We start from the raw sequence: 12,500 nt of genomic DNA, 5'->3' as shown, positions 1-12,500 counted from the left end.
GTTATTCACTCAGGATTGATAGGTGGATGAAAACGGATTGGCCTCATGATAAGAAGACAGTGAACAAACCTAGGTGAATCCACTTTGATATATCGGCTTAACTAATTCCCGTCTCCTCGCGCTGACGCCTTAGAGCCGGTGAGGGAAAAGGGGAATTTCTAACCCTTTGATCGGAGAGTCGATCAGGACATAATTCCCGATTTTAAGTCCTGCGGGTAAGTGGAAGTTGACACTTGCTAAGCTATCATTAGCATGCTAACTTAGCACTAGCATGCTAACCTCCTGTTGATTTCAGGTCACTTCCTGTTCAAATCAGGTCAGTTCCTATTGAAATTGGGTCAGTTCCTATTGAAATCAGGTCACTTCCTGTTGATAATAGGTCACTTCCTGTTGAAATTGGGTCACTTCATGTTAAAATCAGGTCACTTCCTGTTGATATTAGGTCACTTTGGGGCCACTTCCTGTTGAAATTGGGTCACTTCCTGTTGAAATCAAGTGACTTCCAAGTCACTTCCTTTTGATATCAGGTCATTTCCTGTTGGGGCATTTCCTGACAAGAATCCTAGGTGTACCTAATGAATTGGCCAAGATGGCCGCCACACTGGGGGGCCAGGTTGGCGAGAATCCTGGGCAGATCTAATCATTTGTCTAAAATGGCCGCCGTGCATGGTAAGATGGAAGAGCTCATGGCGTGAATTACTGGAATATATATTGAAGTTGGAATGAAGTAAATCGGATGAATAATGTGGAAGTAAATTGAAAATGTATAATGTGGGAATAATCGGCTACGAAATCGGAAATTGTGAATTTTGTAACTGAAGAGCTGGAATCGCTCATAGCATGAAATCCTGGAATGTACTGAAGTTGGAATGAAGTAAATCGGATGAATAATGTCGAAGTAAATGGAAAAGTATAATGTGGGAATAATCGGTTATGAAATCGGAAATTGTGAATTTTGGAACGGAAAGGCTGGAATAGCTCAGCATGAAATACTGGATTATACTGAAGTTGGAATGAAGTATACTGAAGTTGGAATGAACAATAATGTGGAAGTAAATAGAAAGCGTAAAATGTGGGAATAATCGGCCACGAAATCGAAAACTGTAAATTTTGGAACTGAAAAGCAGGAATCGCTCATAGCATGAAATACTGGAATGTACTGAAGTTGGAATGAAGTCAATCGGATGAATAATGTGGAAGTAAATATGAAATGTAGAATCTCCAAAATGTAGAATGTGGGAATAATCGGCTCCGAAATCGGAAAGTGTGAATTTGGGAAATGAAAAGCTGGAAGAGCTCATGGTGTGAATTACTGGAAAATATTGAAACTGGAATGAAGTGAATCGAATGAAAAATGTGGAAGTAAATGTAAAATGTATCATCTCCCATTAAAAATAAAAGGGAAAAATCGGGTACGAAATTGGAAATTGTGGGTAAACAGTGAATATTTGGAATAAACAAAATGCACCCAAGCATGTCATGAATATTTGGAATATGTTAAAATTGGAATGACGAAAATCGGATGAATTATGTGGAAGTCGTTACACGTCAAAAAAGTGGGCGGAATCAGTTGAAGAAGAAGAAGAAGAAGAAGAAGAAGAAGAAGAAGAAGAAGAAGAAGAAGAAGAAGAAAGAATGAATAACATATGTGTGAAGGCCACCAGCCTTCACACAACTAGAAAATGCCATTTCTGGAGAAATGGCGTGTGAAGGCTGGAGAGCTGAATGAAAACCTGTGGAATGATTTCGAATGATATTGAATAATGGTGAATGATATTGAATGATGTTGAATAATATTGAATGATGTTGAATGATATTGAATGAGGTTGAATGGTGTTGAATGACATTGAATGATGGTTTATGATATTGAATGATGTTGAATAATATAACATATAATAATAATATAACATTAGCATTGGCATGCTAACTTAGCATTAGCATTAGTATACTAATGTAGCATTAGCATTAGCACTTCTGGGTCACTTCCTATGGAAATCAAGTCACTTCCTGTTGATATCGGGTCACATCCTGTTGATATCAGGTCACTCCCAGGTCACTTCCTGTTGAAATTGGGTCACTTCCTGTTGAAATCTGGTAACTTCCTGTTGATATTAGGTCACTTCCTGTTGAAATCGGGTCACTTCCTGTTGAAATCAGGTGACTTCCAAGTCATTTCCTGTTGATATCAGGTCAATTCCTGTTCAGGTAGGGGCATATCACATGGGCAAGAATCCCAGGCGTACCTAATCAATTGGCCAAGATGGCCGCCGCCACGAGTGGGCGACGGGGCAAAAATCCTAGGTGTACCTAATGAATTGGCCAAGACGGCCGCCGCCCTGGGGGGCCAGGCTGGCGAGAATCCTAGGCAGATCTAATCATTTGTCTAAAATGGCCGCCGTGCGTGGTAAGATGGAAGAGCTCATGGCGTGAATTACTGGAATATATTGAAGTTGGAATGAAGTAAATCGGATGAATAATGTGGAAGTAAATGGAAAATGTATAATGTGAGAATAATCGGGTACGAAATCGGAAATTGTGAATTTTGGAACTGAAAAGCTGGAATAGCTCATAGCATGAAATACTGGAATGTACTGAAGTTGGAATGAAGTAAATCGGATGAATAATGTGGAAGTAAATGGAAAATGTATAATGTGGGAATAATCGGCTACGAAATTGGAAATTGTGAATTTTGGAACTGAAAACCTGGAATAGCTCATACCATGATATACTGGAATGTACTGAAGTTGGAATGAAATAAATTGAATGAATAATGTGGAAGTACATGGAAAGTGTAGAATGTGGGAATAATCGGCTACAAAATCGGAAATTGTGAATTTTGGAACTGAAAAGCTGTAAGAGCTCATGGCCTGAATTACTGGAATATATTGAAGTTGGAATGAAATCAATCGGATGAATAATGTGGAAGTAAATGGAAAATGTATAATGTGGGAATAATCGGCTACGAAATCGGAAATTGTGAATTTTGGAACTGAAAAGCCGGAAGAGCTCATTGCGTTAATTGCTGGAATATTTTAAAGTTGGAATGAAGTAAATCGGATGGAAAAAAGTGGAAATAAATGTGAAATGTAGAATATCCCGATTGGAATGAATGGGGAAAAATCGGGTACGAAATCGGAAATTGTGAGTAACACGTAAATATTTGGAATAAACAAAATGCACCCAAGCATGACGTGAATATTTGGAATATGTGTTAAAATTGGAATGACGAAAATCGGATGAATTATGTGGAAGTAGTCACGTCAAAAAAGTGAGCGTAATAAGTTGAAGAAGAAGAAGAAGAAGAAGAAGAAGAAGAAGAAGAAGAAGAAGAAGAAGAAGAAAGAATTAATAACATGTGTGAAGGCCTCCAGCCTTCACACAATAAATAATGAATACACAATAACACACAATAATAATAATAAAGGTTGAATAACATATGTGTAAAGGCTTCCAGCCTTCACACAATTATCGCCAAGCCCTACTGCTAATGCTGCAGTGTAATATGCCCCATCTAGAAAAGTAAAGTACTATCTTCATAGACCTGCTTTGTACCCATTATCCAGTTAAGGGTCACAGGTTTGCTGGAGCTATTTCAATTTATCCATTCATTCATGTTAAAATTCTGATGGTACATTGACGTTTGTGTATGCGTCTGTAACTCACTGTTTTGCCATCCACGCAGAATGTTCAAAAGCCAGTTCAGCACTCCCAATTTTCTTCTTACAAAGATCAATGTGCTTTCTGAACTGTGAAATAGCATCAAGTGGCGTATTGTGATGGAAACACAGACGGCACACCTAAAGAAAAAACAAAGAATATAACATGTTTGCTTCACAGTAGCACATTAAAACCCAATAGGCAGTCAAATATGTTTGTCTCGTAGTATAATGGGTTCAATGCAAAGGAAGCGACAACAGCGAAATGTGAACCTCATTGCCTCCCAGGTCAAACTCAACACTCAGGATGTGATAAGCAGTCGCGACGGTGGCAGCGACAGATGGCACCCTGTTGCGTTGCTTGTTTACAACAGATTTGATTGGCTATTAACTTGGAGGGAATCTAAAGATTTAATTGAAAACAGAAGTGCTGCAAAGGCCAATAAAATAATAGTTTCCAAATAATACAGTATTGTCAGTAATTGTCTTGTTACTTGGATTTTGAAATTGACCCTCGAAGCATTGCGGTTCAAGGTGGCTCGCTTGAATCATCCTCACTCGACTTCAAAATCATATTAGGTCACTAATTAAGGACGCTAAGAAACCACTAGTTAATTAGCCTGTTATTGGATGATATGGCACAAGTCTCCGGCATTATCAACTAGCCATTAATAGGATTGCAACATTGATAGCGTAAACGTTGACAGTGTTTGGTGAGCTGTGAGGTTTATTGTTCTTTATTTGGATCTACCACATATACTTACTGGGGTCCTAAAGGTGCAAATTCAGAAAAAAAAGTCAATCCGATATAGACTTTCTATTAATCTATTAAGGCTGACATACATTAAGAAGAAAGATGGGTGACAAATCATTTTGGTTTTTTTTGTTTTTTTAACTTAAATACAATCAATGGTCCATCTATTCATTTATGTTTACAATACAATACCTAATAGTGTTGCCACGGTACCAAAATTCTGACTTTGTGACTGTAACAATGAGTGACCTCATCCCAGCCACATTTTTTTTTTCCTTTTTCTCCCTCTCCACTGATGGATGGTCTATTCCTGTTGTGTCTCAAAACCAGACGTCCAGGTGTTAGTTCTAATAAGATTCAGCTGACTCCACATGGAAGTTACACGTAACAAGAGTGACTCCCAGCGGTCGCCATCAGAATTACCCTCATGAATTCTGCACGTTTATAATAAACCTCAATTGTGCCATTTTTAACATAAACTGACTCTGTAAAGTACCAGAATGATACCAAGTGATTCATTTTGTTTTCTTGGTATAAAAAAGTATTTAGTCAAAAATAACTGGAAAAATTTAAATTTATCAGATTTTAGTAACAATCACAATCACAAAAGAATGAATTAAATTACATGTTTAAAACAGAAGCATGTCTGAATGGGGTGTTTTGAAAAAGTCCTACCAGACAGATACAGACCTTGTAGTTAATGAATCCTGCCAATGTTTTGATCTCCAGCATATTTGACTCATGAGCTCTCAGTTCGTGGACAAGACTGTAGGAGGTTCTGTAGTGCCTGCATGCAAAGACAAAATTTAAATGTACACACATACTATCACTCTTTTACTCATTAATAACTTACTTTAATGCATTTTGGGTGTCTTGCTTAAGCTCACTGAAGAAAGCAATTTTGAACTGATGCCGGACAAACAGCAGCTAGAAACAGGAAGTTAAAATGTAAGTAAAAGTACAGTATATGGTTTATTTCCAGGATTTAAATATTATACAGTAAAACTACAGAAGCAACAAGAAGTCACCTCATCCCCGTTTCTCATTGCAGGTTTTGGGATTTAAAAAAAAAAAAACAAAAAAAAAAAAACACATCAAATAACATTTAAAACCTTTCCCCGCCATTATTGTGACATACAAGTTTGGAGTTTCTTTTTGCCAGAGAAAACTTCTTTTTTTTTTTTTTTTTTTTTTTTTTTACCAAGAAAGAATTATCTTCCCTTTCTGACAGTTTCGACTGTCACTTCTGCCTTCGCCGGAGCTGTCACACATTGCTTGTGTGACGTGTCTAAAAACAGTTGATGGGGTCAGGAAAACCTTTCAAAAAAAGGCTCCCCTCCCCGACCAAATCGTGCACCACCCCCCAACTTGGCATATGGCTGGAAAAAATAAACTCCAAAATTTGTTCAAAAGTAGACAAGATGAATGCCATAGAACTTTTGAAAAATATAAAAGGGGAGAAGTAAAGTAACATCAGGCAAGTGAAATATTGTGCTTGCGCACATGTGCACTTCTTCCTTTTTTAACTGGACAGCACATACCTGTCACCTTTTAAAGTACTGCTGAATAAACATGAATTATGTTTAGCTGTCCTAGCAAGCTTTTACTAGCATTATTATTCTTTTGTGACTAGTAAAAGCCTGAAGGTTCTGTGCCTTAACACTGACTGGTAACTAGAGCCAGAGCTTCAATTGGGGTGAGGTAACGATTGTATCTGTAGAAATTATTCTCCGAAATGACTTACATATTTGTGGGCCTAAACGAGCATGAAAATTTACCAAACTTAGTGAATATTTTGATATTTCAAAGTTGTCATAAATGATGAAAATAAAATGGCTCTGTAGTGCCCCCTAAAAAACGCCCTATCCCCCAACATTTGACCTCGGGATATCAAAATTGGGAATAGCACCCCGAGACGTACAAAATAAGAAGAAACAATATCTATCCTACAATGTGTAGGAAGTCAGCTATGATTTTTTATTTTTTTGAATGGCCAATTTTGGCCTTTTTTTGCAAATTCACAGGGGTCATACTTTTACCGTTTTTCCCTAAAGGATTAAACCAACTGACTTCAAAGAGAACAACAGGGGAAAAAAAAATCTTGAGTTGTCGAAATACTACTCCCCCTGGTAGGGAATTAAAATTTTGCATTCCAGATTTCCTTTGCCACAAAAGAGGACATGCTTAGCAACTACAGTACATGCTTAAAAAAAAAAAAAATCCCAAACTTGGCATGTATATTAATAGTCATGGCCTGAAGATATCAATATGATAATATTCTGTTAAACATATAGCGTCACCTTAACCTGGCAATAGCCTGATGGATGTGCTTCACTCAAATGAGATCTCCACTCCACAATATCCATCTGGTACTTCTCCACAGTAATTTGGTCAAGAAAGGCGGGACATTCTGTAAAATAATTTGAGCTGACTGGACGATGCGTCATTCTACACGATTGTTTTAACCAATCACGGCCATGGGTGAAAATTTCGTCTTCGTTCTTGCCGAAGGGGGGGAAAGCACGAACATCTTACCAGCTGGAAATGTACAAAGCGCCCCTCGCTCGTCAACATTCAACAAGAAAACGGTGTGTAATTCTGTGAGAACAGAATTAATTGCAGCGTCCATTCGTCCATGTTAGGTTTGTTTGTTAGCTCCGGTGTCGATGCTGGCTTCCTAATTTTGTCACAGTTGCATATCCCGCCCCCAAACACAATGTCGCTCTGTGATTGGTCCGAACTATCAGCGGAAATCAACGGGAGCGGTACAAGACATATTCTCCTGCGTTTGTGAACTGAGAAATACCGCAAGAATTCATCTTGCGAGAGCAAAGTTAGTGTCACCTGGCAAGATTTATTTTATTTTTTTTACATTTTTTTATCTACTGCGCCAAGCTTATTTGTATGGATCAGGTTCCAAATTTGTCAGAAAATCATTAAGATGCCGATTATACTGAATATGGTGACTTCAGCAAAGGTTGTGGCTATTACAGTGCAACAAATCCTGATGATTTGCCGAGACAATGAAAGGTGCTGTAACTTTACCAAAATGATCCAATCTTCTCAAAATTCCACAGATTTTAATCACTGACCAGGCCAGAAGACATCTTCAAACTTATATTTCAGCGTTGTGATAGCAACACCTACTGAAAAAAGGAAATAATTGTTTTTTTTCTTTTATTTTTTTTTTCTCCGAGCTGGTTAACTAGATCTGCCTCATATTTGCTTAGTTTGCTTGTTTAGTGATGTTGAAACACAAATTCTTCACGAAACGCTGTTGCCATGGCAGCATGCTGATTTGGGGGGTCTAAACATGCACGAAAACTTGTGAAAATTTTCCGGCACTTCAGGCCCAACAAAATCAGCAATATTTTACAAGTGTGTTGTGCAATTAAAAAAAAACAATTAGCGCCACATACAATTTTTTTAATGAAGAAGCCCCGTTTTTACATTTCGCCAAGATCTACAAAAAGTTGGAGGCATATGAAACTGCTGAAGACCTACAAAAAAAAGTCTGTTGAAGTCTGCCATTTTGAATTTCTTTTTAAATTTGCTATTGCCGTGAAAAAAAGTTGGTATGATCACATCGAGTTGGAATTTCACAAATTTGATGACAGTTCAGGCCTGAAACATCTACAAACTTATTTTGCATCATATTTCATGTTTGCGCAGAGGAGGCCTTCATGATGTTGAACACACAAGCATTGTGACTTTATTTAATTTTTTTGTGAAACGCTGTTGCCGTGGCAACGCAATGTTCGCCAAAAACCAAAAGAACACTGATTTTGAGGGTCTTTAGCATTGACGGCAACTCATGAAACTTTGCACACAGGTCTGGCAAAATAATCAATATTTTAGTAGTTAATAGTGCAAGAATGGCTCAGTAACGCCCCATGGATTTATATATATTATAGATGGATGGATAGATGGATAGATAGATGGATGGATGGATAGATAACAGAGAGAGAGAGAGAGAGAGAGAGAGAGAGAGAGAGAGAGAGAGAGAGAGAGAGAGAGAGAGAGAGAGAGAGAGAGAGAGAGAGAGAGAGAGAGAGAGAGAGAGAGATTTTTTTTTAAATGAAGCAGCCCCGGTTGCATGTGTCACCAAGATCACGATATGTTGGCGGCATATTAAACAGCCCTGGACCTACAATAAAGTGCCTTGGAGCCACATGCTAAACCCAACAGGAAGTCTGCCGTTTTGGATTTAGCTTCAAATTTTTGGCCTATATAGGTCACATGTTAAAGAACTCCCACAGTTTTTATCCAATTGATTTGAATCTGTGGCTGTTTCATCTAAAGATGTTCCTGATGAAAAATAAAAGCATATCTTTTTATTTCACCAAATGCTGTTGCTGTGACTACGCAGTGTTTGCCAAGAAAATTTATGCCGGTTTGGGTGATCTAAACATGCGTGACAACTCATGAAATTTTGAATACACATCAGACCTGGCAAAAAAAAAAAAAAAAATCCGTAAAGGTTTATTGTGCCATTTTCAAAAAAATGAAATTACAATGTGTCTATACCCCAACATGCAAGTACTACCTAAGTGTCCCGGCCTGCGAGGGCCCAAAATACCTGGTTGCAGCTCAGTTTTCTTCTTAACTTTTCATCAATTTTAGATGGACGTCCTGTTCTTGGTAGTAAAACTGTGGTGCCGTTTTGTTTTCCATTTGATAATATTGGCAATGTTCCTCGTATATTTAATGTTTTGGACAGCTTCATTCATTTAAGGTAAATAAAGGCACTTAAAATGGTGACAGGTGTGTGATCTGATTTATAGTTGTGATGAAAGGTTTACATACACTTGTGAAGAACAATGTCATGGCTCACCTGAGTTACCAATATTTCTACACCTCTGAAAGAGTGATTGGAACAGATACTTCTCTCACAAAACAAAAATAAAATAAAATAAAAAATTGTTTGGTTCTTTTATGACCTTATTATTGGTTAACAGAAAAAGTGACCAAATCTGCTAGGTCAGAAATATACATACAGCAACATGAATTTGCAATTTTGGTGACTTTTCAATGAAACAAACTTCATACCACTGCCTCTTAACATCTTGTGTGTGATTTTGAGTGACTGCGACTTCTCTGAGGCCATTGAAATAGTGCTCATTGGACAGCAATGCCCACAAACACTACAATGGACATGCACAAAATAATGACCCCTCAGTTGCACCCAACACTGTCTCATGAGTAGGTGAATGAAGATATAGTGTTAGTGTTCTGAGTACCTTGTAGCACTATACACATGTGAAAGCTCATTACCATTTAGCACATTGGCAGTTATGAGATTGTGCACATTATCTAAACTGTATTAATTTTACTTCCCTAATCTAATGTATATCATTTCTTTCAATTGAGTTGTACAGATTTTAGGTCACAGTAATGCTTGGAAAACTTTGTAAATGATCTTTGTCTTATTATTATTTTTTTGCAAAATATTAATTAAAAAAAAAAACATCTTAACAAGGGTGTGCAGACTTTTTATGTCTACTGGAGGGTTGCTTCCCATTTACTTTTTTTCCTTACCTGATGTGTTGTCTTGTTTAGAAACTCCTTGTGTGATTTAACTCGACGAATTTCATTGTAATAGTACGTCTGAGCATGTTCATAAAAGGCATTCTCCAACCTAGAATTTCAAACAAATATAATTTTAAAACACAAATTAATGCAAATGAAAGTCTACACATCTGTTAAAATGCTATTTCAGGTGATATAGAAGTTACAACGTACTGAATAATAAATAATATACAACTTAAATAAATGAAGGTAATGCCATGTCAAGCAACTACACTGCTGTATAAAGAGAATTGTTTAGGATTCCAGACACCTTCATATGAGGTAACTAACAGAAATGAAATTTGAGCGTCCATCATTTGGCAATCGTCAACAGTCAGGACACCCTTCCGTTGTTTTCAAACCTAACCTTAACCTCAGGCTCACATGGAGCTGCATGATACCTAGTTGTAGAAACAATGCATTGCATAATGTAACAATGTTTTGCAACATTTTGCAGGTCTGACAAAAATGCTTTAGTGAGATTGGATCCTTTCTCATTTGAGTACACTCTAGCTAGGGCTTCGACATGAAAGACAATGTTCTCATCTGAATCACAGTTTCTACCAATGGGTAAATATTTCTCAATTGTAGCCATAGCAGCACCAGATGTACACTCTGAGTTTTACCGTAAAGCTCAGATGACTTGTCTGACACCTTAACAACTCTGCCAATAGACCCAAATTGTGTTTAAAACTCAAATTTCCTCGTCAACTCCAGTATTTGTCAAACATGATACAATAACAGAATTAGGAACCTTAATGCCTTCTCTCTCAATCACATACATTTTTTTTTTTTTTTGTAAAATTTCGACAAATATCAAATCACACTTGTAGGACACTTTTCGTCACACTGACTTATTACTTAACTCAAAGCTCCTGGCTAGCTCGCCACATTTTTCCGTGTAACCCACTTCAGAGTATGTACACTTCACTTCTAGGTTCGTCAGAGCTGACCCGGGATTTACACTGGAAGCGGTTGCGGTGCGGCTGCGGTGCGGTTGCGGTGCGTTCCGGCGACGCAAGCAATTAGATCATATTCATTCGAATGGTGCAGTTTACACCGCTTGCGTGTGCGTTGCGTGTCGACTGCGTCTCAGCTGTGGCGTGCCACAGCCCTTCCGCAAGGATAGAGCTATTTTCTATTTTTGCCGGATGCCGCAGCGGTAGGCCTCCGGCAAATGGCAAGCTAGCACAAAACACATCGAGCGGGACAGGAAGACCGACGTAGTTTCAAAATAAATTTCCGGTTACCTTTCAAGATAAAACACTCGCCAGCTCCTATTTCGCAAGCATGTTAGCAAAACGTGATGTGGGCGTAGACGGGCCTGGAGTTAACGTGCGAGGTGCTCATTCACAGTTTAGACAACAGCGAACATGGACGAGGAGAGATTTATATTGGAGGTAGAAAGCCACAAAATAATAAAAGTCCACCTCTCTTTCTGCTTCTCTATTGAGCACAGACTTTCTGTGTGTTTGTCGGTTTTAATGCCACATGATCGCGCGCGGTCACGCGAGACACGGCGGGAAGTGGTCGGCGACGGAGCTGCCAGACCGCAGCTGGGCGGAGCCGGTGTGGATTGGCCAAAAAATTGACGCGTCCAGAGCACGCAGTCAAGACGCACCGCACCGCAGCCACACCGCACACGCAACTGGTGTAAATCCCGGGTGAGAGTTTAAGTAATAACGGAGTGACACAGGATTAACATTGCAAAATTTTAACTTTTAGTTTGAAGAGCATACGTAACAGTTTACAGCATGTGCACAAGACTAGGACCAATAACTAAAGCAATAAAATAAAAAGAAAATGTCCTTTTCCAAGTGTTCCTTGCAGAAATTGTTCCATGCGAATCCAATTTTGTCCAAGTCAAAAGTCAAGGGGGAATAGTCAAAGTCATAGCATGCCTCCAAAGGTGATCTTGTTGTCCGTCAATAAGATTATCACAATCCTACCACAAGGCGCTGGTTAGGAAGTGTGGCAAACGTTCCTTGTTCGTCGTAGGTAGCTCGCCATCAAACGGATCACTGTTGCAACTTATCGGAAGACTGAAGCTTCACCAATCTTTATTGCATCACAAAAAAACTGACCAAGGAAGAGGTTTTCCACCCAAAAAGCATGGCAGTAAAAAGTCTCCTTCTGAATTCCCGAACTTCGTTTTTCTTGGTTTACATCCAAAATACACGGAAGAAATCAGAAGCCAGTGCACATTTGTATTTGCGAAGTTAAGATTCAGTGAATATTTCAGAGCACAACTTCCGGTTTCTTTACAAAATAAACTTCCGGTTTTCAAAATAAAATTACATACGACTCAAAAATAAAATACAGTCTGTGCAAATAATGACTGGAAATTAATAAAGATGATTTGTTAACCCCTTTTAGGTGGGTTACAATAACATGTTATGCAATTCCAAAGTCCTCGTTTGCGAGACCAATTAGAAATAAGAGTCATTGTAGACATTGATGTGCCATCAATTGCAGTGGAGATGACTGATTTAGCTTTTCAGTTCGCATATGTAAATCATTCA

General features: G+C 38.4%; 1 protein-coding gene across 6 annotated transcripts in view; it reads right to left on the bottom strand.

The window, feature by feature from the left end:
* Positions 1–12,500, bottom strand: part of trappc11 (trafficking protein particle complex subunit 11) — a 411,517-nt gene that overhangs the window by 360,277 nt on the left and 38,740 nt on the right. For all 6 annotated transcript variants that reach the window (XR_013284891.1, XR_013284892.1, XR_013284890.1 and 3 more), the window contains 4 exons: positions 9,949–10,048; positions 5,264–5,337; positions 5,101–5,197; positions 3,664–3,797 (listed from right to left, as the gene is read on the bottom strand). Coding sequence is in view for 3 of the 6 variants with exons in the window: in XM_077531543.1 (XP_077387669.1) it covers positions 3,664–3,797; positions 5,101–5,197; positions 5,264–5,337; positions 9,949–10,048 (405 nt within the window). In the remaining 3 variants the exon portion in view is untranslated. The remainder of the gene's footprint in view (positions 1–3,663; positions 3,798–5,100; positions 5,198–5,263; positions 5,338–9,948; positions 10,049–12,500) is intronic.

The sequence above is a fragment of the Festucalex cinctus genome, chromosome 9, assembly GCF_051991245.1.
Source record: "Festucalex cinctus isolate MCC-2025b chromosome 9, RoL_Fcin_1.0, whole genome shotgun sequence".
In the NCBI taxonomy this organism is placed as follows: Eukaryota; Metazoa; Chordata; class Actinopteri; order Syngnathiformes; family Syngnathidae; genus Festucalex; species Festucalex cinctus.
This window is presented reverse-complemented; position numbering and strand designations above follow the sequence as displayed.